This window comes from Macaca mulatta, chromosome 3 (genome assembly GCF_049350105.2).
Source record: "Macaca mulatta isolate MMU2019108-1 chromosome 3, T2T-MMU8v2.0, whole genome shotgun sequence".
NCBI lineage: Eukaryota > Metazoa > Chordata > Mammalia > Primates > Cercopithecidae > Macaca > Macaca mulatta.
The window spans coordinates 15,400,716-15,427,894 of record NC_133408.1 but is presented as its reverse complement, the minus strand read 5'-3'; the positions used below and the strand labels follow the sequence as shown (position 1 = coordinate 15,427,894).

Genomic DNA, 27,179 nt, shown 5'->3' with positions numbered 1-27,179 from the left:
TGCTTATAATCCCAGTACTTTGGGAGGCTGAGGTGGGCGGATCACTTGAGGCCAGGAGTTCGAGACCAGCCTGGCCAACATGGCCAAACCCTGTCTCTACTAAAAATACAAAAATCAGCTGAGTGTGGTGGCGGGCGCCTGTAATCCCAGTTACTCAGGAGGCTGAGGCAGGAGAATTGCTTGAACCTGGGAGACAGAGGTTGCAGGGAGCCAAGATTGTGCCACTGCACTCCAGCCTGGGTCACAGAGCGAGACTCTATCTCAAAAAAAAAAAAAAAAAAAAAAAAGACATTGCTGTATAGAGGAGATAATAGATTATGCTGTTTACATCCGTCTTTGTTTGGTGATTCCATTGGTTAGTCACTATTAGTCACTTGCTGTTTATAAAGTGCTGTGTGTGGTAAAGGGGGAGTGGTCCCTGCATTAAGCCATGACTGCCTTACATCTTACCACAGATGCTGATGTGTAAGGACGTAGGGAAGGAAGGTTCTGGGGAATCTCTGGAAGGGCGGTTAGCCTCTGGAGGACCTGGGGTTGGGGGCTTGAGTGGGGAAAGGGGGGTGGCTGGAGTACCTGGAGAGTGACGGAATGCAGGTCCCAGGGAGTGGCGAGACATGCCAGGAGGGAGATCTGGGAGGAGTTGGGGCTGCGTGGTGGTGGGGCTGATGGAGAAGATGCTTGGGTGCTCCCATAGGCAGCAGTGAGACCTCAAGAGCTTCTGCAAGAAATCGAGAGTTCCAGACCCACTGATTTGGAGGCAGAGTGTAGAGTGAATTCAAGAGGCCGGGAGGAGCCTCAGGAAGAGGTGACATCCATGCCTTAGTCCACGCTGGGGGCGGCCAGACTTTTATTGATTCATTCACTATTTTGTTTAATTTAAAGTTTGCCTTTAGTTTGGACTTTTTCCCTTTTTTGTTTTCTTTTTGTTTTTTAAGGTTTTCTTCAGCGTTATTGAGATTGAAGGCAGATAACCACGTGTGCGTCCAGTGTGCAGGGTGGGGCTTCAGTGAATGAACACGTTGTGAAATGGTTACCATGGTCAAGCTCATGGACATGTCCATTACCCCACAGGGTTATCATTTGTGTGTGTGTGTTGAGTTAGCAGTTTTCTTTCTTTCTTTTTTTGAGATGGAGTTTTGTTCTTATTGTCCAGGCTGGAGTGTAATGGCGTGATCTCAGCTCACTGCAACCTCTACCTCCTGGGTTCAAGCGATTCTCCTGCCTCAGCCTCCTGAGTAGCTGGGATTACAGGTGTCCATCACCATGCCCAGCTAATTTTTGTATTTTTAGTAGAGACAGGTTTTCACCATGTTGGCCAGGCTGGTCTTGAATTCCTGACCTCAAATTATTCACCCACCTTGGCCTCCCAAAGTCCTGGGATTACAGGCGTGAGCCACCGCGCAAGGCCTCTTAGCAGTTTTCAAGTGTGCAATACATTGTTGTTAAACCTGGTCACCACACTGTACATTAGATCTCAGACTTCTGTTTTTTTCTTTATCGTGAACTATGTCCCTAAAATAATATTTGAGCCCCGCACTGAAAACATGTATTCATCTGTATTTATTTACTTATTATTTATTTCTATACTTGTACCTCTGTGCATGGCATATTGCATATAATGCATATTGAGTGCATTGTGAAACAGGTAGAAAATGTAATTACAAAAAAGAGAAATAACAAGAAATGGAAGGTCCACTGTCTTCATCCTGCGCCTGGAGGCTCCACAGCTGTGTACGAAGGTGTTCCTGTGGTGCTCGAGTCTCAGTTCATGACGGGCGTCTGGGCGCTGGCAGCAGTGGTTGGAATGAACCAGATGGGTGGTGTAGGGGAACAGAGAGGAAGGGCAGGTGGCGAGGCAGCTGGCAGAAGACATTGACATCATGTGTTGATGTCCGTGGCTGATCACATTAGAGAGGGGAGTGAAGACCAAAGAAAGAACAGGGCAGCCGGGCGTGGTGACTCACGCCTTTGACACCAGTGCTTTGGGAGGCGGATGGGGAGAATCACTGGAGGCCAGGAGTTCAAGACCAGCCTGGGCAACATGGGGAGATCTGTCTCTACAAAAAGAAAAAAATGAGCCAGTCGTGTTGGTGTGTGCTTATAGTCCCAGCTCCTGGGAGGCTGAGGTGGGAGGATCACTTAAGCCCAGGAGTTTGAGGCTTCTGTGAGCCACGATTGCACCATGTACTCCAGTCTGGGCAACAGAGAGACTCTGTCAAGAAAGAAAGAAAGAGAAAGAGAGAGAGAGAGAATAAGAAAGAAAGGAAGGAAGGAAAGAGGAAGGGGAGGGAGGGGAGGGAGAGAGGAAGGAAGGAGGGAGGGAGGGAAGAAAGGAAGGAAGGAAAGAGGAAGGGGAGGGAGGGGAGGGAGAGAGGAAGGAAGGAGGGAGGGAGGGAAGAAAGGAAGGAAGGAAAGAGGAAGGGGAGGGAGGGGAGGGAGAGAGGAAGGAAGGAGGGAGGGAGGGAAGAAAGGAAGGAAGGAAGGAGGGAAGGAAAAGGGTGAATACAATGGAGAGGTGACTTCCCCTAAAGGAAAGAGAACTGGGGACAGATGCGGATTTGGGTGGAAAAGACAATCTTCCCTTCCCTCTGTCCCTCCATCCTTCCTTCTGTTCTTCCCTCCCTCCCACCCTACGTCTTATGACAAGTTGGTTGTGGGGGAAATGATGCAGGAGGAGCTTCCTGGGGGTCATAAAAATGTGCTCCTGAATAACTACAAAGGTTGGGTGCTGACAGTGCGGGCTCCCTGTGAGTTTCCCGGGGAGGTAATTCATCAAAGGAAGGAGGCTTGAGGGCCTGTGCAGGGCAGAGAGAGGGTGGAGCAAGGCTAGGGGTGCTGCATCTTTGGGCGGTGTCCCCCAACCATGCCCCAGAACTAAGATTGGGGGCTGATTTAGCTGTTTCTGAAGTGATTGGGGGTCCTCAGACCTGGAGGGAGATGATGGTGAGTCCTGAGGGGGAGTGAGACGAGCCCTTTGCTGGAAGAGAAATTGTTATTTCATCTTCCCATCCTGCAGAAAAATAAATTTGACATTAATCCTGCACTATGCCTTCCAGACAGCCATTCAGGTTTTCTTAGGTAAATTCCATTGTCTTCCTTAATCATTGGATTTTTCCTAATGTTATACCTACATATGTGTGTGTGTATATATATGTATGGTATATGCATAAATACAAATGTGTATATATATATTTTCTGTTGATGCTGTTTTAGATAAGTGTTTCTCCTCTGCAGAGAAATAGCTAGCATTTTTCTTGGGTTCCTGTGCGTAGCCAAGGAATCGCTATTGTCTGTAATGTCTGTAAGAACAGGCATGTTCTTGTTTTCTCCTTAGGTGGCCATAAAAGTCATCGATAAGAAGAGAGCCAAAAAGGACACCTATGTCACCAAAAACCTGCGGCGAGAGGGTCAGATCCAGCAGATGATCCGTCACCCCAATATCACTCAGCTCCTTGATATTTTAGAGACGGAAAACAGCTACTACCTGGTCATGGAGCTGTGCCCTGGGGGCAACCTGATGCACAAGATCTATGAGAAGAAGCGGCTGGAGGAGTCTGAAGCCCGCAGATACATCCGACAGCTCATCTCCGCTGTAGAGCACCTGCACCGGGCTGGGGTGGTCCACAGGTAAGGGCCAGGCCACGCTGGTGATCACTGACTGTGAGGTCCATAGATGGCACTGGGCTTTGGCACCCTCTCAGCCTCTGAGAAAGGCTGAGCAATTGCAGCCTGTTTTACAGTTTTTCTATATTTTTATTTTATTTTATTTGTTAATTTTTTTGAGACGGAGTTTTGTTCTTGTTGCTCAGGCTGGAGTGCAATGGCGCAGTCACGGCTCACTGCAACCTCCGCCTTGTGGGTTCAAGCAGTTCTCCTGCCTCAGCCTCCCGAGTACCTGGGATTACAGGCACCTGCCACCACACCTGGTTAATTTTTTTGTGGTTTTAATAGAGACAGGGTTTCACCATGTTGGCCAGGCTGGGAATTTTTCTGTATTTTTATTCCATGGAATTGTTTTGTGAATTGGGTTCATGCCAGTGTGAGGGTTAAAAGAGTAGAATCTGAAGCCAGAGTGACTGGGCTTGCAACCTGGCTCTGCCGTGTAATAGTTATGTGACCTTGGGCAAGTTACTTAACCTCTCTGAGCCTCGGTCTTTTAATCTATAAAATGGGAATAATAATAACACTTCTCTCTCAGTTGGAGTAAGGGTCAATGAGTTAATAATACATGGGAAGAGCTTGGGACAGCATTTGGTACCTAGTAGGCATCAGGAGTTAGCTGCTTTTCTTCTTGTTTGCATAGTCCTGAGACCAGTTGTTTAGGTGCCTAAAAGAGCCAGTGTTAAGATGGCATGAGATTAGTGCAAGGTATGATGGTGCTTTCATTGTGTTTGCTTTACATATGGTAGCCACTCAATAGCTGTTTTATTCAATGAAATTGAATCACCATTCGAATTTTGAACTTGCCCTTGAAATCAAGGAGTGTTTTCCACAAACCAAACCAGTCTTGCAAATAATTTTATGAAAATCAAGCTTGTTTTTAATAGCTTGTTGCTTCCTAGGAAGGGGCTCTACAAAGAAAGTGAATGGAAGCAGCATTCTTAGCAATGTTGCCATTGGTGGTGGTGGGTGCCTGCTTTTAGTACGGTATGAAAATAAGATCAAACGAATTTAAAGAAATAAAAGCTCCCTCTTTTCCTCCAAGGGGGTGTTGGCTTCACCAACAAATGCATGGTTTTTCCTTTGTGAAATTATGATCAATAATTACTCTGGGTTATTGAGAACAACCAGAAATCTTTTTTTTTTTTTTGAGACTGGGTCTCACTTTGTCGCCTAGGCTGGAGTGCAATGGCGCAATCTTGGCTCACTGCAACCGCCGCTTCCCAGGTTCAAGACATTCTCCTGCCTCAGCCTCCCAGGTAGCTGGGATTATTACAAGCGCCCACCACCATGCCTGGCCAGTTTTTGTATTTTGAATACAGACAGAGTTTCGCTATGTTGGTCAGGCTGGTCTTGAACTCCCGACCTCAGGTGATCCACCCGCCTTGGCCTCCCAAAGTGCTGGGATTACTGGTGTGAGCCACCACGCCCTAGAAATCTTTTTTTTTTTTTTTTTTTTGGAGACGGAGTTTCACTGTTGTTGCCCAGGCTGGAGTGCAATGGTGAGATCTTGGCTCACCGCAACCTCCGCCTCCCAGGTTCAAGTGATTCTCCTGCATCACCCTCCCTAGTAGCTAGGATTATAGGCATGAGCCACCACGCCCGGCTGATTTTGCGTTTTTAGTAGAGACAGGGTTTCTCCATGTTGGTCAGGCTGGTCTCGAACTCGTGACCTCAGGTGATCCGCTCTCCTCGGCCTCCCGAATTGCTGGGATTACAGGCGTGAGCCACTGCGCCAGGCCTACAAATCATTTTTTTTTTTTTTTTTTTTTTTTGAGACGGAGTCTCGCTGTGTCGCCCAGGCTGGAGTGCAGTGGCCGGATCTCAGCTCACTGCAAGCTCCGCCTCCCGGGTTTGCGCCATTCTCCTGCCTCAGCCTCCCGAGTAGCTGGGACTACAGGCGCCCGCCACCTCGCCCGGCTAGTTTTTTTTTTATATTTTTAGTAGAGACGGGGTTTCACCATGTTAGCCAGGATGGTCTCGATCTGCTGACCTTGTGATCCGCCCGTCTCGGCCTCCCAAAGTGCTGGGATTACAGGCTTGAGCCACCGCGCCCGGCCAACAAATCATTTTTAATTGGTGCTTATTTTAAAAAGCAAGATTGAAGCATGACGTATTTATGTGTGTATATATGTAAACATGCACACGTGTGTGCACATGTATGTTAAAATATTTTTAAATTAATAAATGTATGTACTATAAAAGTCACCATTTAAAAGTGTATAATCTAGTGTTTTTTAGTGTATTCACAGAGTTGTGCAACCATCACCACCTTCTAATTTTAGAATATTTTTATTACCCGCCCCCCGCCAAAAGAAACCCTGTACCCATTAGCAATCACTCCCCATTTGCCTCTTCCCCCAGCACTGGCAACTACTAATTTACTTTCCGTGTCTATGGATTTGCCTACTCTGGCCATTTCATATAAATGGAATTATATAATATATAGTCTTTTGTGATTGATTTCTTTCATGTAGCATTATGTTTTTCAGGTTTGTCTAAGTTATAGCATGTGTCAGTGTCTCCTTCCTTTTTATGACTGCATAATACTCCATGTATGGATATACCACAGTTGGCTGATCCGTTTGAGTTGTTCCCACACTTTGGCTAGTAATACTGCTATGAGCGCTGTTTTCACTTCTCAGAAAACTCCAACTCTTAGGAGTGGAATTGCTGGGTCGTATGTCAGCTTTCTTTATCCTTTTGAGGAAACACATATTTTTTAAAAATTCAATATTTAATGGTAAATCTAATTTTAATTTTAATAATGATAATCGAGTTCTATCTGTTTGAAAGCCATTTTCTTTCTTTCTGGTTTTTTTTTTTTGTTTGTTTTGTTTTGTTTTTTTGAGATGGAGTCTTTCTCTGTCGCCCAGGCTGGAGTGCAATGGTGCAATCTCGGCTCACTGCAACTTCCGCCTCCCAGGTTCAAGAGATTCTCCTGCCTCAGCTTCCCAAGTAGCTGGGATTACAGGCACGCGCCACCATGCCCAGCTATTTTTTGTAGTTTTAGTAGAGATGGGCTTTTGCCATGTTGCCCAGGCTGGTCTCAAACTCCTGACCTCAAATGATCCACCCTCCTCGACCACACCCCAAGTGCTGGCATTACAGATGTGACCCACCATGCCCAGCCATGAAAGCCGTTTATTTTCTGATCAGTGACAAAAGCAGCTCCAGGCCTTTACTTAATAGAACTTAGACTTCCAAGGTGGAGAGAGTTGTTTCCTTACTAATGGGATTGGTGCCATGGGATGCTCTGCCCTCTCATGTCTAAACCCACGGGAGGTCCATTGTCCAGGCCTTTTCTAGAGCCAGCCTTGGGTAGGCACCATTCAGGCCAATCATTTCCTCCTCACTGAGGTGAGAACACCTCTTCATGTACGTATTCTTAGTCATGCGTGTTGTCGTGAGATCACACTTCATTAGAACTCTTTGGGCTTAGATTAGCAAGGAAGAGAACATTCAGAAATGGTAAGTGAATCATGCTATTTTTGGCTCTTCCCAACAATACCCTTGGGTAGCCTGAGGTGTCATAGCTCTGCCGTTATTAGGAAAATGATAGTCGTAAGTGTGCCTGGCTCTGTCTTTGTTTATTAAGATGACAAAGGCAGAAATCTCACAAGTGAATCAGCTTGGATTACCGACTCTGCAGGTCACAGTGGAAAATGGAATGAGGGACTGCGAGCGGCAGAGCTTTTTGTGGTACTTGGGGTGTTTTTTGCAAGGATTTTGTGCTGTCAAAAATAAGATGAGCACTGAGCTTCTCAGGATTGTGAGAACAACAAAGAAAACCAAGTGGAAGCTGCGCCTTGCACACTGGCCTCTCCTGCAGGAAATTCTCAACAGCCCTTTTAAAGTAATTTTAACAAAATCCAATCCCTCTCAGCGCAATTACTGTCAGAATGTCAAAGCAATGAATTTAATAATGTTTTGATAGCAAAGACGGTATACTTTTTCTTTCTCTGATCTCTAGCTTTTTCTACTTTTGCCTCTCTCTCCTCAGGAATATATTTATAATCCAATAATGGCAAGGGCTCAGATCTTTTAAAGTTAGAGAAGATTGGAAATACACAGACAATTTAGGAAGATTTTTTTCACGTTTCCCTCTAAAAATCATGTTAATGTGTATCACCGCCCATGGACATAGGTGATTAGGTGGTTGAGACCTCACATTAAAATGCTTGTTTAGAATATATTCATAGTGGCTTTAACGGAATGTCTTGACTTTCAAAGACTCTATACCACTAATTTTGGGTGTTCATATTTCAACTGACCACTGGTATGCTCTTTACTGGAGCCCTTTCTCATAAAGAATTTTCTCCTTTATGCTGCAAAGGTGGAATGAATTTCATAAATTATTTTGAGGTTAGAGTTTTCAAATGAATAAGAGACTATTGCATTTCAGAGAGGCCCTGGAGTTGCTGGTGGGAAGATTTCTGAGTAAATATATTGGATCATGCAAAAGGATTTAGGATGATTTTTTGTGGCTATATGTGTACAGTGATTTTAGGGGCTTTTGGTTGTGTGTGTGTGTGTTTGTTAGGGGATGCTTTAAAAATGCAGTTCCTGATTAGGCTGATATTATGTTGTTATGTCATAATCAACTTAATGCTAGCAGAGCCCTCATTTCCTGTGGCATTAAATCGAAATAATTATTTATCTTTCCAGAAGTATTTAAACATCATTAAACAATAAATATGACAAGTAGGTTTTTTGTTTGTTTGTTTGTTTTTTCAAAGGAAGCTAAGCGTGTATAAAGCAGATTCTCTTTGCTGGCAGAGAACTTCCTATGAGACTAGACTTGCCACAGCCTCTGTGTCTAGGGCTGTTGTTCATTTTTACAAAGGTAGAGTGTGGTCTAACTTCTTTATTATTCTATTTTAGAATTGTCTAAGCTTCTTTAAAATATAACAGGTTGCTTTTCCTTCCCCTAAACGTGCTCACCCAGCAGGATGCCAAAATCTGATGATTTGCCTATTGTATATAGAGCATCAACTCTTAACATGAATCACCTAGAACGCCGATTCTGCTGAGAGGCTAATTTGAGATTCATGTGTTCATTCAAAATGACCAAGTCCAATCAAACTATACAGAGAAAACACAACTGGATAATACAATACCACCATCCCTAAGCAGGAAGAGAGAAGCCATGGGGCTGCAGGACCAGGAGAAAGAGACACACGATCAAAGGGAGCCGGAGCCTGAGCTCGGATGTGTGTCAACACCGTGGCTCCCAGGGCCATGACCTTATCCATTCATCACTATGGAGAAAAGGGCGCTCTGCGCTTAAGAGGAAGGAGTGGAAGACAGGAGGCCCTTCTTTGTTCTTTTTGGCCTGACAAGAAGCAGGCCCAACCTGTGCTGGTTGGGGGGTTAAGAAGTCTGTTAACTTTCGGGTTTTCTTAGAGAGGAGAGGAAGGGGACAGCAGACAAGAGGGAACGATTTCTGCTCACATCCAGGAGCTGGATGGAATCCCAGGGCCTTCGAGCACATATCTGGAGGCACCAGTGACAGCAAAAGTTTTGTGTTTAATTGGGTTTTAAAAAAATCGCATTGGAAATGTGAGCTCTTGCAAAGCTCCAGCCCAACAGCTTCATGGATTGGGATGCACAGTGGTCTGCAGCGCTGACGGGAAAGCCAGACCCCCTTGTCCACGTGCTGGTTTGGCCACTCCAGAGTGGTGCTGGGCAAATCACTCGAGCTTTTGTACCTCCCTTTCCACAGCTACACAACAGGGAAAATGGATTCTCCACTTCACATGGCTGTTGTGAGGATTAGATAAGTCAGTCTGCATGAAGTGCTCAAAACCGAGACACTGTGTAAGGACTGAGTCCATGTTCTCTGTAATTACTACTGAGTCCAACCCACTCATTTTATCCACAGGAAGCTGAGGCCCACAGTTCTCCGTGCTCAGAGCCCCATAGCTGTTCTCTGCTTGTACTGCCCTTGTCTTTGGCTGAATTCTACTCATCCTTCAGGTCCCAGCTCCAGGTTCACCTTCTCTGGGAAGCCCTCCAGGCTTGGTCCCCTGGCCATAGACTCCCAGCACCCTCTACTTTTCTTTCTGAGCACGTATCCTGTGGTTACTTCTCTCTATCTGCCTTCTGCACAGGCCACAGCTTAGCCCAGTGCTCAGCCCAGTGGGCACACAGTAAGACTTTGTTGAATGAAGGAAGGAAAATTGAATGAATACAGCTAGTGTCAGAGTTTGCACTGGGATGGAAGCTTTCTGGTAGCCAGTCCTATGTTCTGGAATAGTCCATACTCTCCCTGGAATTTCAAAGGAGTTTCTTCATTGACTTAGTGTCACTGTGTTTATTTTTTAGGTCACAATTTGTAGAGTGGCATCTTTCTAGTGAATGGGTCTTTCAGTTTTATAAACAGAATTTGTTTCTGGAACATTACGGGAACTCAATAAAGGTTTCATTTTGAATAAATAAATCGGGTTCATGGATAACACATTATTCTTGTATTTTAGCAAAATACCCATATTGTAAATAAATCAAGAATTTGCACATCATTTGCTTTTAATACAGTGCTTTTGAAGATAAGACCTAACCAAAAAAAAAAAAAAAATTCATGTTCCCTGCAAAATACCTGTTGCCTTGGGGAGTTATGTGCTTGGGGAGTTTGGGATGCTTTATTCTTAGTTTATTATTAAAATTCATCTTGTGACCATCCCCGTAGGCAAAACTTTTTCCATCAAACTTAATCCTGTCTGAGTTGGGTCTGTCCTTCCCTGGGCCCCTTTGCTCTTACCTTTCGCTGGGCAGGGGGGCATGCCCCCCATTACTGTTTGCTTATGGCCAAATTGATCACCTCTTTTAAGTATTTTCTGGAGTCTTAACTCTTCACCTTGTCTTAGAATCTTTCACTTTATTATCCTCACCTCCAGCCTCTCACCTCATAAATGGAGTGGCCCGCAAAGCCCTCAGGAATCCACTGTGGCATTTCCCGCTGCCAGTGGCCCCGCTGGGTAACCCTTCTCATGATGGCTGGGCTCCGGGGCAGAATTAGAAGCTCTGAGAGTTTAAATGACTTGCCCGGGCCTGGTTGGCGGGTCCATTAGAGAGAGCCAGACCCCAGCACCTGTCCTTACTCCCTTCCGCAGGCTCCCTTGCTTGACTCCCTGTCTTTGCTCAGCCTCCCCACTTGCGGTGTTCACTGGTTCTGCCACGTCTCATGCTCTCCTCCTCTTACCTCCTATCCTGATGCCTCAGTGTTACACCATTCAGTTCTTTGGACTCAACCCCGAGCGGCTCCCCCAGGCTCTTTCCTGAGTTCCTGCCCCTCAGCCTAGACCTCCTGGGTTGGGCATAGCCTGTGGAGGCCCAGGGGAGAGACTGCCTTCTCTTTGCCTTCTCCCATCCCACAACTCTGGATGCATGTGATGCATGCATGTGCGTGCACACACACACGTGCACCCATGACCATATACACATGGCGCACTCTGACATATGAGAGCCCACACACGTGTGTATGCAACACATGTGCAAACTCACGTGTACGTTCATACACCCATGGATGTGTGCACATGCATGCACACACCCACACATGTACACTCTTGCTGTCCCCACGTGCATGCAAGGTCACATGAACATGTGCCAACACTTGCAGTGTGCACACACAAACTCATGTGCACTTACACACTCAGGCATAAACACACACACACATACACACACACTCCTGCTTTCCACCTCCCCAGCACTGCTCCTGTCTGCCTCTTTGCTCCACAGACTTGGAGCAGCTGCCTTTCTGCCCCCAGGGGCGGGGGAGCACCTGTATGTCTGTCATGGCAACAGGACCCTCCCTGACTCTCCTCCCTGCACCCTCTGTCCAAGAGGGCAGTGACTCAGTTCATGGCGGCCAGTCTCAGAACCTTCTAATTGACCATCTTGAAAGAGATGCAAGGAGAGTCCGTGTGGGCGGGTGGAGGGGAGGGGAAGGGGTTGCTTGGTAGCCTGTGGGGAACCTTGAATGGCTAGTCATGGCCTGTTTGTGTGCTGGTGCTTTTGAAAGAACTTCGAACAAAGGGCTGTGATTAGGTGATACCTAGAGGGTGTGGAGTCGTCTTCTCCCCGCAGGTCCTTTCCCGATCTCTGTAAAAACACCCTGCGCTTATCTCAACATCTGGTCTGTCTGCTGCCATGGGTCCCCTTTGAGCATTTCTCCCTGGAACTGCCTAATGAGCAGAGAAGGGTCCTGAAGCCTTCTGAGCCCGCACAGCATCTCTCTAGCGTCCTCTTCTCTGCTGGGCTCCCTGCTCCTGCGTCACCGTGGCTTCTGGTTGGTATATCGGTGCTGCCTGTTGTTCCCAAGACATCCCCCGCACCCCTGCGTCCTCACCCCCAGCACTGTCCTCCCAACCCATCTTCCTGTGCTGCCTTCTTCTTCTTCTTTTTTTTTTGGATACAGAGTCTCACTCTATCCTCTAGGCTGGAGTGCAGTGGTGCAATCTCAGCCCTCTGCAACCTCCACCTCCCACGTTCAAGCGATGCTCATGCCTCAGCCTCTCGCTGAGGCTACAGGCACCCGTCACCACACCCAGCATATTTTTGTATTTTTAGTAGAGACGGGGTTTCACCATGTTGACCAGGCTGGCCTTTAACTTCTGACCTCAAGTGATCCACCTGCCTCAGGCTCCCAAAGTGGTGGGATTACAGGTGTGAGCCACCATGCCCCACCCTGCGCTACCTTCTGTGCCTTGTGCCACACCCCTTTGTTGCTCCTCCTAGCTCCTCTTTGAAGGCCCATTGGCCAAGCAAAAGCAACTTCCCATCTCTCCCAGGGCCATTCTCTTCTCCTTTGTTTGTTCTCAGTTAAAAGTTAACACTGGGCAGGATGAGGTGGCTCACTCTGTAATCCCAGCACTTTCTGAAGCCAAGGTGGGTGGATCACCTGAGGTCAGGAGTTCAAGACAAGCCTGGACAACATGGTGAAACCCCATCTTTACTAAAAATACATAAATTAGCTAGGCGTGGTGGCACGTACCTGTAATCCCAGCTACTCAGGAGGCTGAGGAAGAATTGCTTGAACCCAGGAAGCACAGGCTGCAGTGAGCTGAGATTGCGCCACTACACTCCAGTCTGGACAACAGAGCAAGACTCTGTCTCAAAAATAAAAATAAAAATAAAAAAAGTGAACACTGAATTTCCAGTTTATATGCCACAGGGGGGAACTGTTCAGATGGCAGGACTGAAGGAAGATCCTCCCGCTTCCCTCTCCCTTCCATGAAAGAATTTAATCAGATCCAGGACCATTCATGTGGAGTGGGCATTCTCCTTCCCTCACCCCATCGTCATGTGCCGACCAGCCTGCCCTTCACTTTCCTTCCCGTAGGGCACGCCTCGCACTTCGCAGAGCCAAGTGTCTGGCTCTTGGGATGCAGCTAGAGTGAACATCAGGCTTTTCACGTGGACCGCAGGGAGGTTTTCTGATAGAGCCAGTATTCTGGATAATAGAGGCTTGCTCGTATTTTTTTTAAAGGTCCATTATAACACACTAACACTGAAACCTTATGAAGAAATCCGCCCCTTTTAAAACTTTCAGCTTTTATTTTAGCTTCCGGGTGTACATGTGCAGGTTTGTTACATGGGTATATTGTGTGATGCTGAGGTTTGGGGTACAGATTCCATCACCCAGGTACTGTGCATAGTACCCAACAGGCAGTTTTTCAACCCTTGTCCTCCTCTTTCCCACCCTCCTCTGGTAGTCCTCAGTATCTGTCGTTATTGTCTTTGGCTCCCACTTATAAGGAAGAACATGCAGTATTTGATTTTTTGTTTCTGTGTTAATTTGCTCAGGATAATGACTTCCAGTGGCATCCATGTTGCTGCAGAGGGCATGCTGCAGAGGGCATGATTTCATTCTTTTTTTTTGTTTTTTTGTTTTTTTGTTTTTTTTTTGAGGCGGAGTCTTGCTCTGTCGCCCAGGCTGGAGTGCAGTGGCGCAATCTGGGCTAACTGCAAGCTCAGCCTACCAAAGTGGTGGGATTACAGGTGTGGGCCACCATGCCCTACCCTGCGCTACCTTCTGTGCCTTGTGCCACACCCCTTTATTGCTTCTCCTAGCTCCTCTTTGAAGGCCCATTGGCCAAGAAAAAGCAACTTCCCATCTCTCCCAGGGCCATTCTCTTCTCCTTCACCTTTGTTCACAGTTAAAAGTTAACACTGGGTTTACGCCATTCTCCTGCCTCAGCCTCCCGAGTAGCTGGGACTACAGGCTTGTGCCACCATGCCCGGCTAATTTTTTTTTGTGCTTTCAGTAGAGATGGGGTTTCACCATGTTAGCCATGATCTCCTGACCTCGTGATCTGCCTGCCTCAGCCTCTCAAAGTGTTGGGATTACAGGTGTGAGCCACAGCACCCGGCCGATTTCATTCTTTTTTATGGCTGCATAGTATTCCATGGTACATATGTACCCCATTTTCTTTATCCAATCCACCTTTGATAGCACCTAGGTTGATTCCATGTCTTTGCTATTGTGAATAGTGCTGCAGCATCTTTTGGGTAGGATTATTTATTTTGTTACCCTTCCTGTTTTATTCCAGGTGTCTCTCATTTTTTCTGCCTCTTTGGATCATTTGTATCCTCTTTGATCACTGTTGAGTAGCTGAGCAGACAGTCTGGGTTGCCCACTGTTCTGAATGGACTCAGGGACATAACTTCAGGGGGCTAAGGATGTCCCACAGTGAACTGCCTGAGTGAGGCACTTGGTTGTAGTCGTACCATTCTTAGTACGGATTGCTTAGGGAAGGAAAATGTATCCAAAAGCTGCTTTTATAAAAATTTATAGACAATATTTTTTAGAGCAGTTTTAGATTTACAGAAGACTTGCATAGAAACTACAAGAGAGTTCCTGCACACCGTCCCCCCACCCGCATTTTCCCTGTTACGAATATCTTGTGTTCCCCTGGCACATTTGTTACAACGGATGAACCAGTATGGATACAGTCTTATTAACTAAGGTCTGAGTTTACCTTAGGGTTCACTCTGTGATGTGCAGTTCTATAGATTTTGATAAATGCACAGTATGATGTAACACCACTACAGTATCGTAATAATTTCAACACCCTAAAACCCTTCTATATTCCCCTCTATTCATCTCTCCTTTCTTCCCTCCCACACGCCAACTCCTGGCAGCCACTGCTCTTTTTACCATCACCATAGATTCCCAGAATGTCATATAGTTGGAGTCAAACAGGATGTAGCCCTTTCTGACCAGCTTCTTTCAATTAAAAGCATGCATTTGATGTTCCTCCATGTCTTTCCAAGTGAATCACACAATTTTTGGCTCAATATCTTATCTGTTTTTATCACTGAAGATAAAAAGATATTCTTTAATTTAATTTAATTTATTTTATATTTTTTAAATTTAATTTAATTTATATTTTTTTCTTTTTCTTTTTTCTTTTTTTTCTTTTTTTTATTTTTTTATTTTTTTTATTTTATTTTTTTTTTATTTTTTATTTTTTTTTTTGAGACGGAGTCTCGCTCTGTCGCCCAGGCTGGAGTGCAGTGGCCGGATCTCAGCTCACTGCAAGCTCCGCCTCCCGGGTTCACGCCATTCTCCTGCCTCAGCCTCCCGAGTAGCTGGGACTATAGGCGCCCGCCACCTCGCCCGGCTAGTTTTTTTTTGTATTTTTTAGTAGAGACGGGGTTTCACCGTGTTAGCCAGGATGGTCTCGATCTCCTGACCTCGTGATCCGCCCGTCTCGGCCTCCCAAAGTGCTGGGATTACAGGCGTGAGCCACCGCGCCCGGCCTTCTTTTTTATTTTTTGAGATGGAGTCTCACTCTGTTGCCCTAGGCTGGAGTGCAGTGGCACAATCTTGGCTCACTGCAGCCTCCATCTCCTGGGTTCAAACGAGTAGCTGGGATTACAGGTGTGCTCCACCTAATTTTTGCATTTTTAGTAGATACGGGGTTTCACCGTTTTAGCCAGACTGGTCTTGAACTCCTGACTTCAGGTGATCAACCCGCCTCAGCTTCCCAAAGTGCTGGGATTCTGGGTGTGAGTCACCGCGCCTGACCTTATTTCTTTTTATTACTGAATGTGCCATTATTTGGATGTGCCAAAGTTTGTTTATCCATTCTGCTACTGAAGGACATCTTGGGTGCCGCCAGTTTGGGGGAAAGAATGATTGAAACTGCTATAAACATTTATGTCCATAAGTTTTCCACTCATTTGGGTAAATACCTAGGTAAAAGCTATTTTTAAAAATGAGATTTTAGTTCCTTTTTTCCTAAAGTCTGGAGGAAAGTATTCTCCCTCTTCCTTCCGGATAAGTTACAAAGGACAAAGCAGGAAGTGGAATAAAGCCAAAGGCTATTGAATGTTCTTTTATTTTTTTATTTTTATTATTATTATTATTTTTTGAGACAGAGTTTTGCTCTGTCACCCAGGCTGGAGTGCAGTGGCGTGATCTCGGCTCACCGCAACCCCCGCCTCCCAGGTTCAAGCGATTCTCCTGCCTCAGCCTCCCTAGTAGCTGGGATTAAAGGCATGCGTCACCACGCCAGGCTAATTTTATATTTTTTTAGTAGAGACGGGGTTTCTCCATGTTGGTCAGGCGGGTCTTGAACTCCTGACCTCAGGTAATCCGCCCGCCTCAGCCTCCCAAAGTGCTGGGATTACAGGCGCGAGCCACTGCCCAGCGTGAGTGTTCTTTTCTTGTGCGTGGGTAAGTACACTGATCTCCTGGACAGAGACAAAAGTAGCTCACCCTCCCATGAACTAGCCACGGAACCTTTAGGCCATTGGATTGGTTGTCACTGAAATCTTTTAGAAATCTGGACAAATAACCCAGGTTAACCAGGTGTATTCTGTGCATTTTTCTTAGGGGATAGAGTTGGTTATAAAGGGATGCTATGGGTGGGAAGATAGTGACTTTGAACTGATTTTATTTTTTTCTCAGTTTGCCTAATAATTATTTTTAATATGTCCTGCCCTAGTTTTAGGACGTTTCCTAGATTTTAAAAGCGGGTATTGTTTTTCTTTTGCATTTTCTCTTATTTTTGGTCTTTTGTTTATATCATTCTTCTAATCACTGTGGTTGTTCTCTAGGCTTTTGTGGCCCCAGAATTACCCAACTTAGTTTTATTGTTCTTGGCAGTTGCTGTCTTTTACCTCGCCTCTTTAGGATGTTTTTCCCCACACTATTTGTTCTGAACCAAATTTCTCCTTTAATGCCTTAGTGTGGCTTCCCTTCTTCCCAGGCAAAGAGGCTTTATTTCATTTGAAACAAACCGTGGCCTTCCTTTAGATTTAGAGAGTGCTGCTGTTTATAATCAGGGTTCACGGAACAACAGTTTGGGATATTGCTGGCATACTATTTTGTGTATGCATGTGTGTGTTTTGGAATTACCGTATATGCTTGAATAGAAGTCAGGCTGGTATTACGTCTTCAGTATCTTCAGAAAAGAGGAAGTGCCTTACAGAGTCCTTGCAAATCTCTCATATGATAAGGACACAATTTCAATGATAGTATTTTATTTTCAATAACAAAGTACTAGTTAGAGAAGACACATAAACCTTTATTTGGCTCACTGATGACTTTGGGTGCTCTAGAAATCACGCGAGGAACCCAGTAGGAAGGAAGGTAAAAGCATTTATGTGGCTTTAATAATAACTTCTAGAGATATGGCCTCTTGATTGTGAGAGTTTGAGAGGCCAGTCTCAAAACAGTTCACTGAGTGGTTAATTTATGGAGATTTTAAATGGGTGCGTATGATTTGGGATAAGATTTCCAGCAAAGGCATCATATGCAAATTAAAAAAAAATACTTTATCTCAAATATCCAGTCACCTGAAAGATCATGTTACATTGAAACACTGCACAAAGACTCAAAAAGTCATCCTGGTTCTGCCTGTGACTAGTTTGAATAAAATTGTTTCATGAAATGTGACAGCGTGGAAACAGTATTTCTTAAATTAACTATGTTAACATTTTAATATATGGTCTTAAATAGGATGATGCAGCTTTAAAGATAAGTGGTATCAATAGTCATTTAATAATTCTATTGCATTCCTAAAAAGTATACGTTTGCGTTTTCCAAAAACCTTTTACTGAGGGACAAAGTCTTCCTATTGGAAAAGCAAGGAGGTCACCTTATATTTGGAGTCACCCTGTATTTGGACACGTGTGATGCCTTTACAAGGCACGCACAGTTTTGAAGTATTCTGTGCATTGTTTCATTTGGAGTGAAGGGAAAATATACAATTCTTCTTCCCATTTGTGGGCGCACTGGATTGGGCAATGTCAGTTTATATCCCCAGTTTGAACGCGGATCTTCCTTCTCAGCCAGCACCCAGCCCTAAGGCTATCGGTAATTTTGAATCTGTTGGACACTTTTTAGAGTTCACCCTTTTTTTTTTTCCTGCGTTTGGCTCCTTAATTCTTACCGTCCTGTAGTCCTGCCCTTCCTGTGACAACAGCCTGGCTGACATAACCCCTGCCCACCCCCGCACCTGTCCTTTCCCAGTTTGCTGTGAACACCAGTGTTCGCCACCAGCCTGTTGGTCTTTCCCTCGCACCAGTTCTCTGCCCTCACCTTGACAATCTCACATCCTTTCAAGGCTTCAGCGTCCACCCATATTGAGGTTGAAAACTGGTAGCCTGCAGGCCATATCTTGCCTGCAAGGGTGGGGTTTATGGTTGTTTTAAATATGAGTTTGTTGCCAACATTTAAAAATTGAGATCAAATCTGGACCTCTGGCTTCTTTTGGAGAATGAGGTGAGCTGGCAGTGCTGGGACCAAGCCGTGAGCAGGTGTCCCCGTTAAGTGGGGCACTGCTGTCCTGTTTGCCACAGCCAGTCCTAGCTACCGCTCCTTTTTGTTTTGGACATTGACGTAGTGTATCAGTTGCTGTTTTTGTTTTAACATGATTACGCCATTCAATTCCCTACAGTAGAGATAAGAGGAAAAAGAAACATTTCTCTTGCCTATCTCTCTATTCAAACGTGAGAAAATAAAAGCCGGATCAAGAATGGTATGTTTAAAAACAATGGAAGAGAATGTGTGTTTTTGTGTGTGTGTGTGTGTGTGTGTGTGTGTATGTGTGTGTGTGTAAGAGTATTTTTATACGGTTAACATTCAAGGTGTGTCTGAGTTGGCATGCTACAATTTAAGATGCCAGAGCTGATAATAATTGACCTAGATGGTTTTGATGTCCAAATATATTCTTTTGCCTACATAAATACTTCTGCTTCTGAAATCTCAAACGATCTCATTGGTAATCTGGACTCATTGGTATTTACTGAGTACCTGGAATGTGCAAAGGTACTGGGGTACAATGGGAAGCAGGGCAGACACGTTTGCTGCCTTCTGGGAGCTTACAGTCACAGGTGCAGACACCAGACACCTCACACTCAACATGACCCTGGGCTCATTTCTCCCTTCCACCTCCTCCCGTCCTCTCAGTGTCAATGCATGGCATCACCTAGTATCTGATTAGCAAGCTTCATTCCATCTGGAACTTAGTTCCCCTTAGCTCTGTAAAGTTAACATATTCTCGGGCATGACACCAGGAATTAGGACACCAACATCTTTGGAGTCCATTATTGTGCCCATGATAATATCTACCTGCTAAATAGATTAACTCATCTTCACCTGCCAGTTTGTCATGACCCTTGGGCTCCAAACATGGAGGTCATTGCACTCATCAATTAAGTTGGCTTTCACATGTTTTTTTTTTTTTTAAATTGCTTCCCCAAATCTGAGGTTGCTCCCAGTGTCACCAACCCAGGGCCACATTCGTATGAAATATTTCCCTGGCCCCTCAGGCTGCGCCATCTTGAGTGATGTGCTCCTCTCTCCCCACACCCTGGTTCTGCTTAACTTCCAGGTTCCGGTTTAGGTCTTGCTTTCTCCAGAAACTTTTCATGATCCCTTCTGTCCTCTTTGCTCTCTGTCGTCTCTGAAATTCTTCAGCTTTTATAGTCTACAGCAATTAATTGTTAATATATCATGTCTTTTAAATATTTACTTGTTGATTGAGTTTTGGCAGAAAGCTTTACGTGTTGGTTAGAAGTGACTCTAAAAACAGTTCATTGCCCGTCAGAAGCAAAATGTAATTCCATTATTTCGAATGCTTATCTGAAATGTTGTGTGGTTTTGTTTATTTCAGAGACTTGAAGATAGAGAATTTGCTACTAGATGAAGACAATAATATCAAGCTGATTGGTATGACTTTTTTTTTTTTTTAAAGCAAAATTATCTTTTAAGTGTTGTGTTGTCAGTTCTCAACTTTGAAAAATATCCATGGTCTATCTCTAATACCCAGACAATATTCTAGATTATCTTCTTTTACCTCCAAAATTTAATAATGGTTTTGAAAATGGATCATGTGTTTCCTTGTCTTATTCAAACTATAGCTTCTCCATAAATTCAGATGGAGCTGACCTTTTGTAGAATTTAGTTTTATTTGGATTAAGCGGAAAACTTCTTAAAAATAGTGAAAGATAGTTTGGCTCAGAAATGCTTCCCATAGCTTTGTCATATCTCATTCCGCTTCTCGGTGAATGCAGGGATGCCTAAAATAAGGGGGAATGCAATTGACCTTCTCTTTTTAATGTAATCTTTATTCAGGCTCATTGGTACAATGGGAGCTGTGCAGAGAAGTCCCCACAAAGGGGTAGTTAGAAGTCTGAACCAATCAGAAGGAAGCTACAAGATGGAGCATCATAATTGGTTCATAATTCAGGGTCCATAGCAAATGCACTGCATGACTCATTTTCTAGACGAATTCAGGTGGTTCTATTGTTGTTATTGTCTCCCTCTGTGGTTGCTCTGGGCAGAATTCAGGGCATCATTTTTATATCCAGATACTAGATGGCACCATCTTTTATTCCTCTCTCTCTTTTCTTTTTCTCCCACCTGAAGTGCAAGTAATTTCTTTCACCTCAATGGCTTGAAAAGACTTTATAGGAGGGGAAAAGAAGAGGATCAATAGGACTTTGTGAATTTAACGTTTATGCCCAAGAAGGAACTTTTGTTTGACAAATGCTGAAAGTCATTACAAGATTCTCCAAAACACATCATTAAAATGACTTATTCGATATTTTGGGATTACAGTCAGCTCCCAATTCAGAACCAGGCAAGAGACTGCACAGACTCTGGATAATTAAACACCATTGATAGGTGTTGATGGATACACTTACTATTAGAAAGTTAACGGTGAAGAGGAAACCAATTTTTCCCCAAAAGCATTTACGAGAATCTATTCTTAGAAGATTCTTAGATAATTCAAATGATTTTCTTTTTCTTTTTCTTTTTTCTGAGATGGAGCCTCCCTCTGTTGCCCAGGCTGGAGTGCAGTGGTACAAATCTCAGTTCACTGCAGCCTCTGCCTCCCAGGTTCAAGGGATTCTCCTGTCTCAGCCTCCCGGGTAGCTGGGATTACAGGCGCCCACCACCACACCTGGCTGATTTTTGTATTTTTAGTAGAGATGGGGTTTCACCATGTTGGCCAGGCTGGTCTCAAACTCCTGACTTCAGGTGATCTGCCCACCTTGGCCTCCCAAAGTGCAGGGATTACAGGCGTGACCCACCACACCTGGCTGATTTTCTTTTTGTTACATTGTTTTACTGTTGCATTTACTTGTCTTGAGGGCCAAATGCATAAGCCAGAAAACAAGGCACTGGTGTTGAAATGCTTGCAGGAAGTCTCTCTGGTCCTCATTTCCGACATCTGGAGGGTTAAACAAAGGGGCCTCCTGGTGTGCGGTAAGGAATGGAGGAAAGGAGTTTTTTGTTTTAGGTTCCCTGTAACTGTTCTTTGGAAAATGCGGAGGTGACAGTGATAAAGTTGTCGTAACAGCACCAGAGACTGTAAGAGAAAAAACTTTGTAACAGCAGTATTTATATGACAATAAAAGTTAGAATAGGCCAGGCGCAGTGGCTCACACCTGTAATCCCACTTTGGGAGGCCGAGGTAGGCGGAGCACGAGGTCAGGAGTTCAAGACCAGCCTGACTAACATGTAAAACCCCCATCTCTACTAAAAATGCAAAAATTAGCCAGGCGTGGTGGTGCACGCCTGTAATCCCAGCTATTCAGGAGGCTGAGGGAGGAGAATCGGTTGAACCTGGGAGGCAGAGTTTGCAATGAGCCAAGATCGTGACACTGCACTCCAGCCTATATGACAGAGCGAGGCTCCGTCTCAAAAAGACTGAGGCTGGTGAGTCGTGTAAGGTACAGACAGAGTTTCCACATCTCAGGTGGGCATTGCCCATCCTGTTTCTTTCCTTCCCTCTTGCCCCTCTGTCTCCTCTGTGCTTGGTGTCTCTGCTTTCTCCTTACGTGGTAGCCCTAGGTGACCATCGACAGAACTGTCTTGTGGAATAAGTGATGGTGAAATGCACAGACCTTTTTATTGGGTGGACGTTTGCTCTGGGGATTCTAGAAAAACCAGTCATTTCACTGCTGCAATCAGTGGATCCTTTTATAAGGGGCTCACAGATTGGTTGAATAACAGAACCTCTTAGAGGAGACCTGTCTGAGTCAAGTGAGGAAATCATACACCTAAATGAGAGCCCACCCCTTCCCCTCTTGCTGCACGTTATGGTCACTCTTTGGGCGCCAGGAACCATTTTTATTCAAATCCCACAGAGTCATCGCCTCTCTGCTGGCAATGTCTGGATGGGCACTGCAAAGACATTTTAGGTCTTTGGAACAAAATCGGCCTCTTCAGAAAGCAGGATGCCCGCACCTGCTAGAAAGGAGGCAGTGACCATTGGATTTCCCTTTGTTAATGGTGCCCATTTGGTTGCCGGTTCTCTCCTGAGCGGTGGAAACTGAGGAACCCTACCTCACACCTCCCCCAAGAGAGACCTTAGACTATCCCTGAGGGCTGGTGGGAACTGCATTTGGTTAAGAAAGAACCGCATTTCCGCATTTCCGGAAGGCATGGAGGGAGAGATGAAGGCCCAGTGTCTGTGAGGTTTCTTGCCCCTGGGTTGAGCAATTTGGATCAAAGGTCTTCCAACTCCTGTCTTTTTTTGTAACTTGAAAGCTCTTTGAACCTTCTTTTCTTCAAAGGCATTACCTACTTGTTTTTTTTCAAAGGTGATTATAGCTATTATGATTGCCTCTTAATAGTTTCTCTTTCTTTGAAAGAATTCGGTTTAAATAAATCTACTTAAGCCATGTTTCAAATTAACTAGAATTACCAGGAGTAAGATTTGATTTAATCAGAAGGTTTTTTTTCCCTTTTAAAAAAAAGCAGTCTGATGTTTGGTAAGTTAAATCTTAAAAGGGAAGAGGGGCAACTTAGAACTGAGTTTTGCACTTCAGTATTCCAAAGCAGGTTCACTTGGGCGTTTTGTGAGATTCATCCTGTAGCTCTCAGAAAATTGAGTGGTTGTTGGCTGATATATTTACCAAACCTAATTGAGACAGACCCATGTGACATTGCTGGGAGGTGGCCTTCTCTCAAGTTCCACAATTCCAATTATAGGCAGATGTGTACAGTTTTAATAATTACAATTATGAATGTGAAGCAAACTGGTTGTTTTTCTACAAATATATTTTAAATCAAACCCTTTCGGCTAGATCAACATAAGTTGCTTAACATGCAGATTCTATCTTTTCCACCTCCCAAATGCCCTGCTAAGTTATCTTCTTGAAACTGTGCTCAAGATAAGGCCAGACTGTTCCCAAACTTGCCTGGGATGGTGGAGGGTGATCTGACCTCTTATCTCTCCCTCTGCCCTCTTTGAGAACAAGTCCTTCTTTTTGGACCCCAGGTCTTGGAGAGGTGAGGAGGTGAACAAAACGAGGCAGCCCTTTGCTGTGACGGGAACGCTGTTGAGATTAGGAACGGAGTCTTTTGCTTTGATCTCAGAAGTTTAGAGATAATAATTTCTAGGACTCTGATGAAACTGGGCCTCCTCAACTATTATTGTCTTTATTTGATGGTGCTGTCTCTCACAGTGGGTGCTCCTCACACGTTTGTGTGTTCATTAACATTCTTTTAGGTTCATTTTCAAACTGAAAGCAGTCAAACAACCCTCCAATTTAAAGCACAATATTATTTTTCTTCTCCCCCCACCTTTCTTTTTGAGATGGAGCCTCGCTCTGTCTCCCAGGCTGGAGTGCAGTGGCGCAGTCTCGGCTCACTGCAACTTTTGCCTCCCGGGTTTAAGCAATTCTCCTGCCTCAGCCTCCCGAGTAGCTGGGACAACAGGTGTGCGCCTCCACACCTGGCTAATTTTGTATTTTTAGTAGAGACAGGGTTTCGCCATGTTGCCCAGGCTCGTTTCGAACTATAGCCTCAGGTGATCTGCCCACCTTGGCCTCCCAGAGTGCTGGGATTACAGGCGTGGGCCACTGCCCCCGGCAGATTTTTCTTCTTATAAAAATATTCACGCCCTTTTCTTCCCGCTTCAGTGATCCTGAGGGGTGGGGTCTGAGAACAGGGTTTCTCAGGTTCTTTTTAACTGATATCTCCTCCTAGTCTCCCACACCCATGACTCCTGAAGGATTTACCTTGGACACGGTTTTTGGGGCCTATGGAAGCTGGCTGGGTCGATGGGAAAGGTGTAGGGGGAGAGTTGGGGAGGGAAGAGTAAGGGAGTCAAGGAGGCGAAGGGGAGGGAGGTTAAGAGAGAAAAATGGAATCGTAAAAAAACAAAAGAAGAGTTCAGTGTTTGAACATGCAGCACGCCTGGTTGGTTTGTTTGCCATTCCCTCTTGTAGTTTGGGCTGAAGAGTTTGGGTGATATTTAGAGCCTTCAAGAGTTTTCTGAGCTCTGCTTAGATGGGATCCTCTTTAGAAAAGCTTAACGCGGTGACTTTGGAAAAACATTTTGGCTGTGACATCTTGAACTGCACAGACTGGACTGTATCTCTCCTCCCCTGAGATTTCCTACAACGTTCCTAATGGTCATGTGTCCTGCAGGTGGAGACACGTTTGAGTGAGGTGAAAATACATTCGTGAAACTAGACATAAATACTGCCGATTGAGAAAGTGCGAGAGTTTTGTTCAAGACTGGAAGCCTGTCTCTGCCTGAGCCCTGCAGCCTGAGTCTTCTGTTTGAGGGGGATGGACCATAATATTTACACTGAAGTTCAAAGGATGAACTGTGATCTTAATTCTGAGATCAACAAAGATTAAGGAAAGATTCAGATGAGGGCATAAGAGTAACAACTCTCTAATTACCTGTCAGTTTCAGTATCTTTAAGATCAAAAGGTAAACATGGCGCAGAAGGCATAATAGACCCAAAGTCACTGATGCACTGGGCTTTCTCCCCCCTTTTCCTGGGTATGTTAATTATCCAGGAACAAAGCGGTGCCATGAGGTTGCTTAGTCTAGTTTGCATTGCCATCTTTCTTTCTTTTTTTTTTTTTTTTTGAGACGGAGTCTCGCTCTGCTGCCCAGGCTGGAGTGCAGTGGCCGGATCTCAGCTCACTGCAAGCTCCGCCTCCCGGGTTCACACCATTCTCCTGCCTCAGCCTCCTGAGTAGCTGGGATTACAGGCGCCCACCACCACGCCTGGCTAATTTTTTTTTTGTATTTTTAGTAGAGATGGGGTTTCACCGTGTTAGCCAGGATGGTCTTGATCTCCTGACCTCGCGATCTGCCCGTCTCTGCCTCCCAAAGTGCTGGGATTATAGGCGTGAGCCATCACGCCTGGCCAACATTGCCATCTTTCTGGTGCTACTTTTCCAGCCAACATTCAGGGTTGTCTAAACTGCTGGGTATATTTTCCCCCTCTTCAAGTCACTATATGTGCTGCTTATCTTTGGGGCAATTTTTTTTTTTTTTTGAGACAGAGTCTCACTCTGTTGCGCAGGCTGGAGTGCAGTGGCGCGATCTCGGCTCACTGCAACCTCGCCTCCTGGGTTCACGCCATTCTCCTGCCTCAGCCTCCCGAGTAGCTGGGACTACAGGCGCCCTCCACCTTGCCCGGCTAGTTTTTTGTATTTTTTAGTACAGTCGGGGTTTCACCGTGTTAGCCAGGATGATCTTGATCTTCTGACCTCGTGATCCGCCCATCTCGGCCTCCCAAAGTGCTGGGATTACAGGCTTGAGCCACCGCACCCGACCATCTTTGGGGAAATTTTTTCATGAAATGAAAACATTCAGCTGAAAAAGTCAACTGTAAGTGGCTGGATTGCATGTCACTGAGGGTGACACCGGCAGCCAGAGATAATCAGTCTTCCTTCATTTTTTCCCCACTTGGCGGCTTGGAAGCTAACTCCAATCCCCTCTGCCTGTTCTTTCTTCCTGCCTTCATCCTAGAAAGCGAAATTCTCTCTTTTTTTCCTCAATGACTCATTTACAAGATTGGATGGAAATAGGTTTTAGTTCAGCATACTGTTTGCTCTAACTGGCTTTAACAGTGAGGCCTGATGTAAAATGCTCTCAGCTAAGCCAGGGAACCGCCACTGACATTCTTTTGCCTTGAGTCTCATATCCAGACGTTGTGGTTTGCAGCTGCTATGGTTTTCTTTAGGATGCTAAATGATGTGTTAGCCTGAGAGAATGTTTCCTTTCCTGCTGCCCTTTTTAGTTGTCCTTTTTTTTCTCCCTCTTCATTTCCGCAGTTTTCTAATTCGGAGCTTGTTTTGTTCACCTCTCTTTGCAGACTTTGGTTTGAGCAACTGCGCAGGGATCCTGGGTTACTCGGATCCGTTCAGCACGCAGTGTGGCAGCCCTGCCTACGCCGCACCTGAACTGCTCGCCAGGAAGAAATACGGCCCCAAAATCGATGTCTGGTCCATGTGAGTTATCGAGCTTCTGAACGTCAATGTTCCTCCTGCTGTCTCCACCGTGCCTTTCTTACGAAATCATGCTTGAGTATTGGATGGCAGGCACAGGTGACAGGCCCAGGAGTATGCTGTCAGGGATTCTTTGGGGCCTGGCTTTCCATCTCTGTTCCTTCTGTTTTGGTCTGCACGAACTGTCAGAATGGCCTTTACCAAAATTCAGGGCGGTGCTGAGGAGGGGAGAAAACCACGTCCTGCCCTCACAGAGCTCACATCCTGGCTTTGCGACTCATTTATGCCCCTTCCTCTGGCCCTTAGTTTCCCATCACCCTCTGTGTGAAGCTCCATCCTGCTGCCTGGCCCGTGCTCCTTGCGGGACTTGCTCGCCCATCTCTCCTGCCCCCTGCCCTGCTCACAGTTCTTCAGACACGTCGGCCTCCCTTTTGTCTCTCCCACCTCTGGGCTTGTTGTTTTTTTTGAGACAGAGTCTTGCTCTGTCGCCCAGGCTAGAGTGCAGTCATGTGATCTCAGCTCACTGCAACCTCCCCTTCCCAGGTTCAAGTGATTCCTCTGCCTCAGCCTCCCAAGTAGCTGAGATTACAGGCATGCGCCACCACGCCCAGCTAATTTTTGTATTTTTAGCAGAGACGAAGTTTCACCATGTTGGCCAGGCTGTTCTTGAACTCCTGACCTCAGGTGATCCACCTGCCTTGGCCTCCCAAAGTGCTGGGATTACAGGCGTGAGCCACGTGCCCGGCCATGCACTTGTGATGCCTGGGATGCCCTTTCCCAGCCCTTTGGATGGCCT

At 45.4% G+C, this 27,179-nt stretch overlaps 1 protein-coding gene across 2 annotated transcripts in view; it reads left to right on the top strand.

Annotated features, from left to right (window-relative positions):
- HUNK (hormonally up-regulated Neu-associated kinase) overlaps window positions 1–27,179 on the top strand; it is a 128,617-nt gene that overhangs the window by 46,918 nt on the left and 54,520 nt on the right. For both annotated transcript variants that reach the window (XM_077995849.1, XM_002803166.4), the window contains exons 2-4: window positions 3,335–3,627; window positions 19,788–19,843; window positions 26,251–26,386. In XM_077995849.1, coding sequence (XP_077851975.1) covers window positions 3,335–3,627; window positions 19,788–19,843; window positions 26,251–26,386 — 485 coding nt within the window. The remainder of the gene's footprint in view (window positions 1–3,334; window positions 3,628–19,787; window positions 19,844–26,250; window positions 26,387–27,179) is intronic.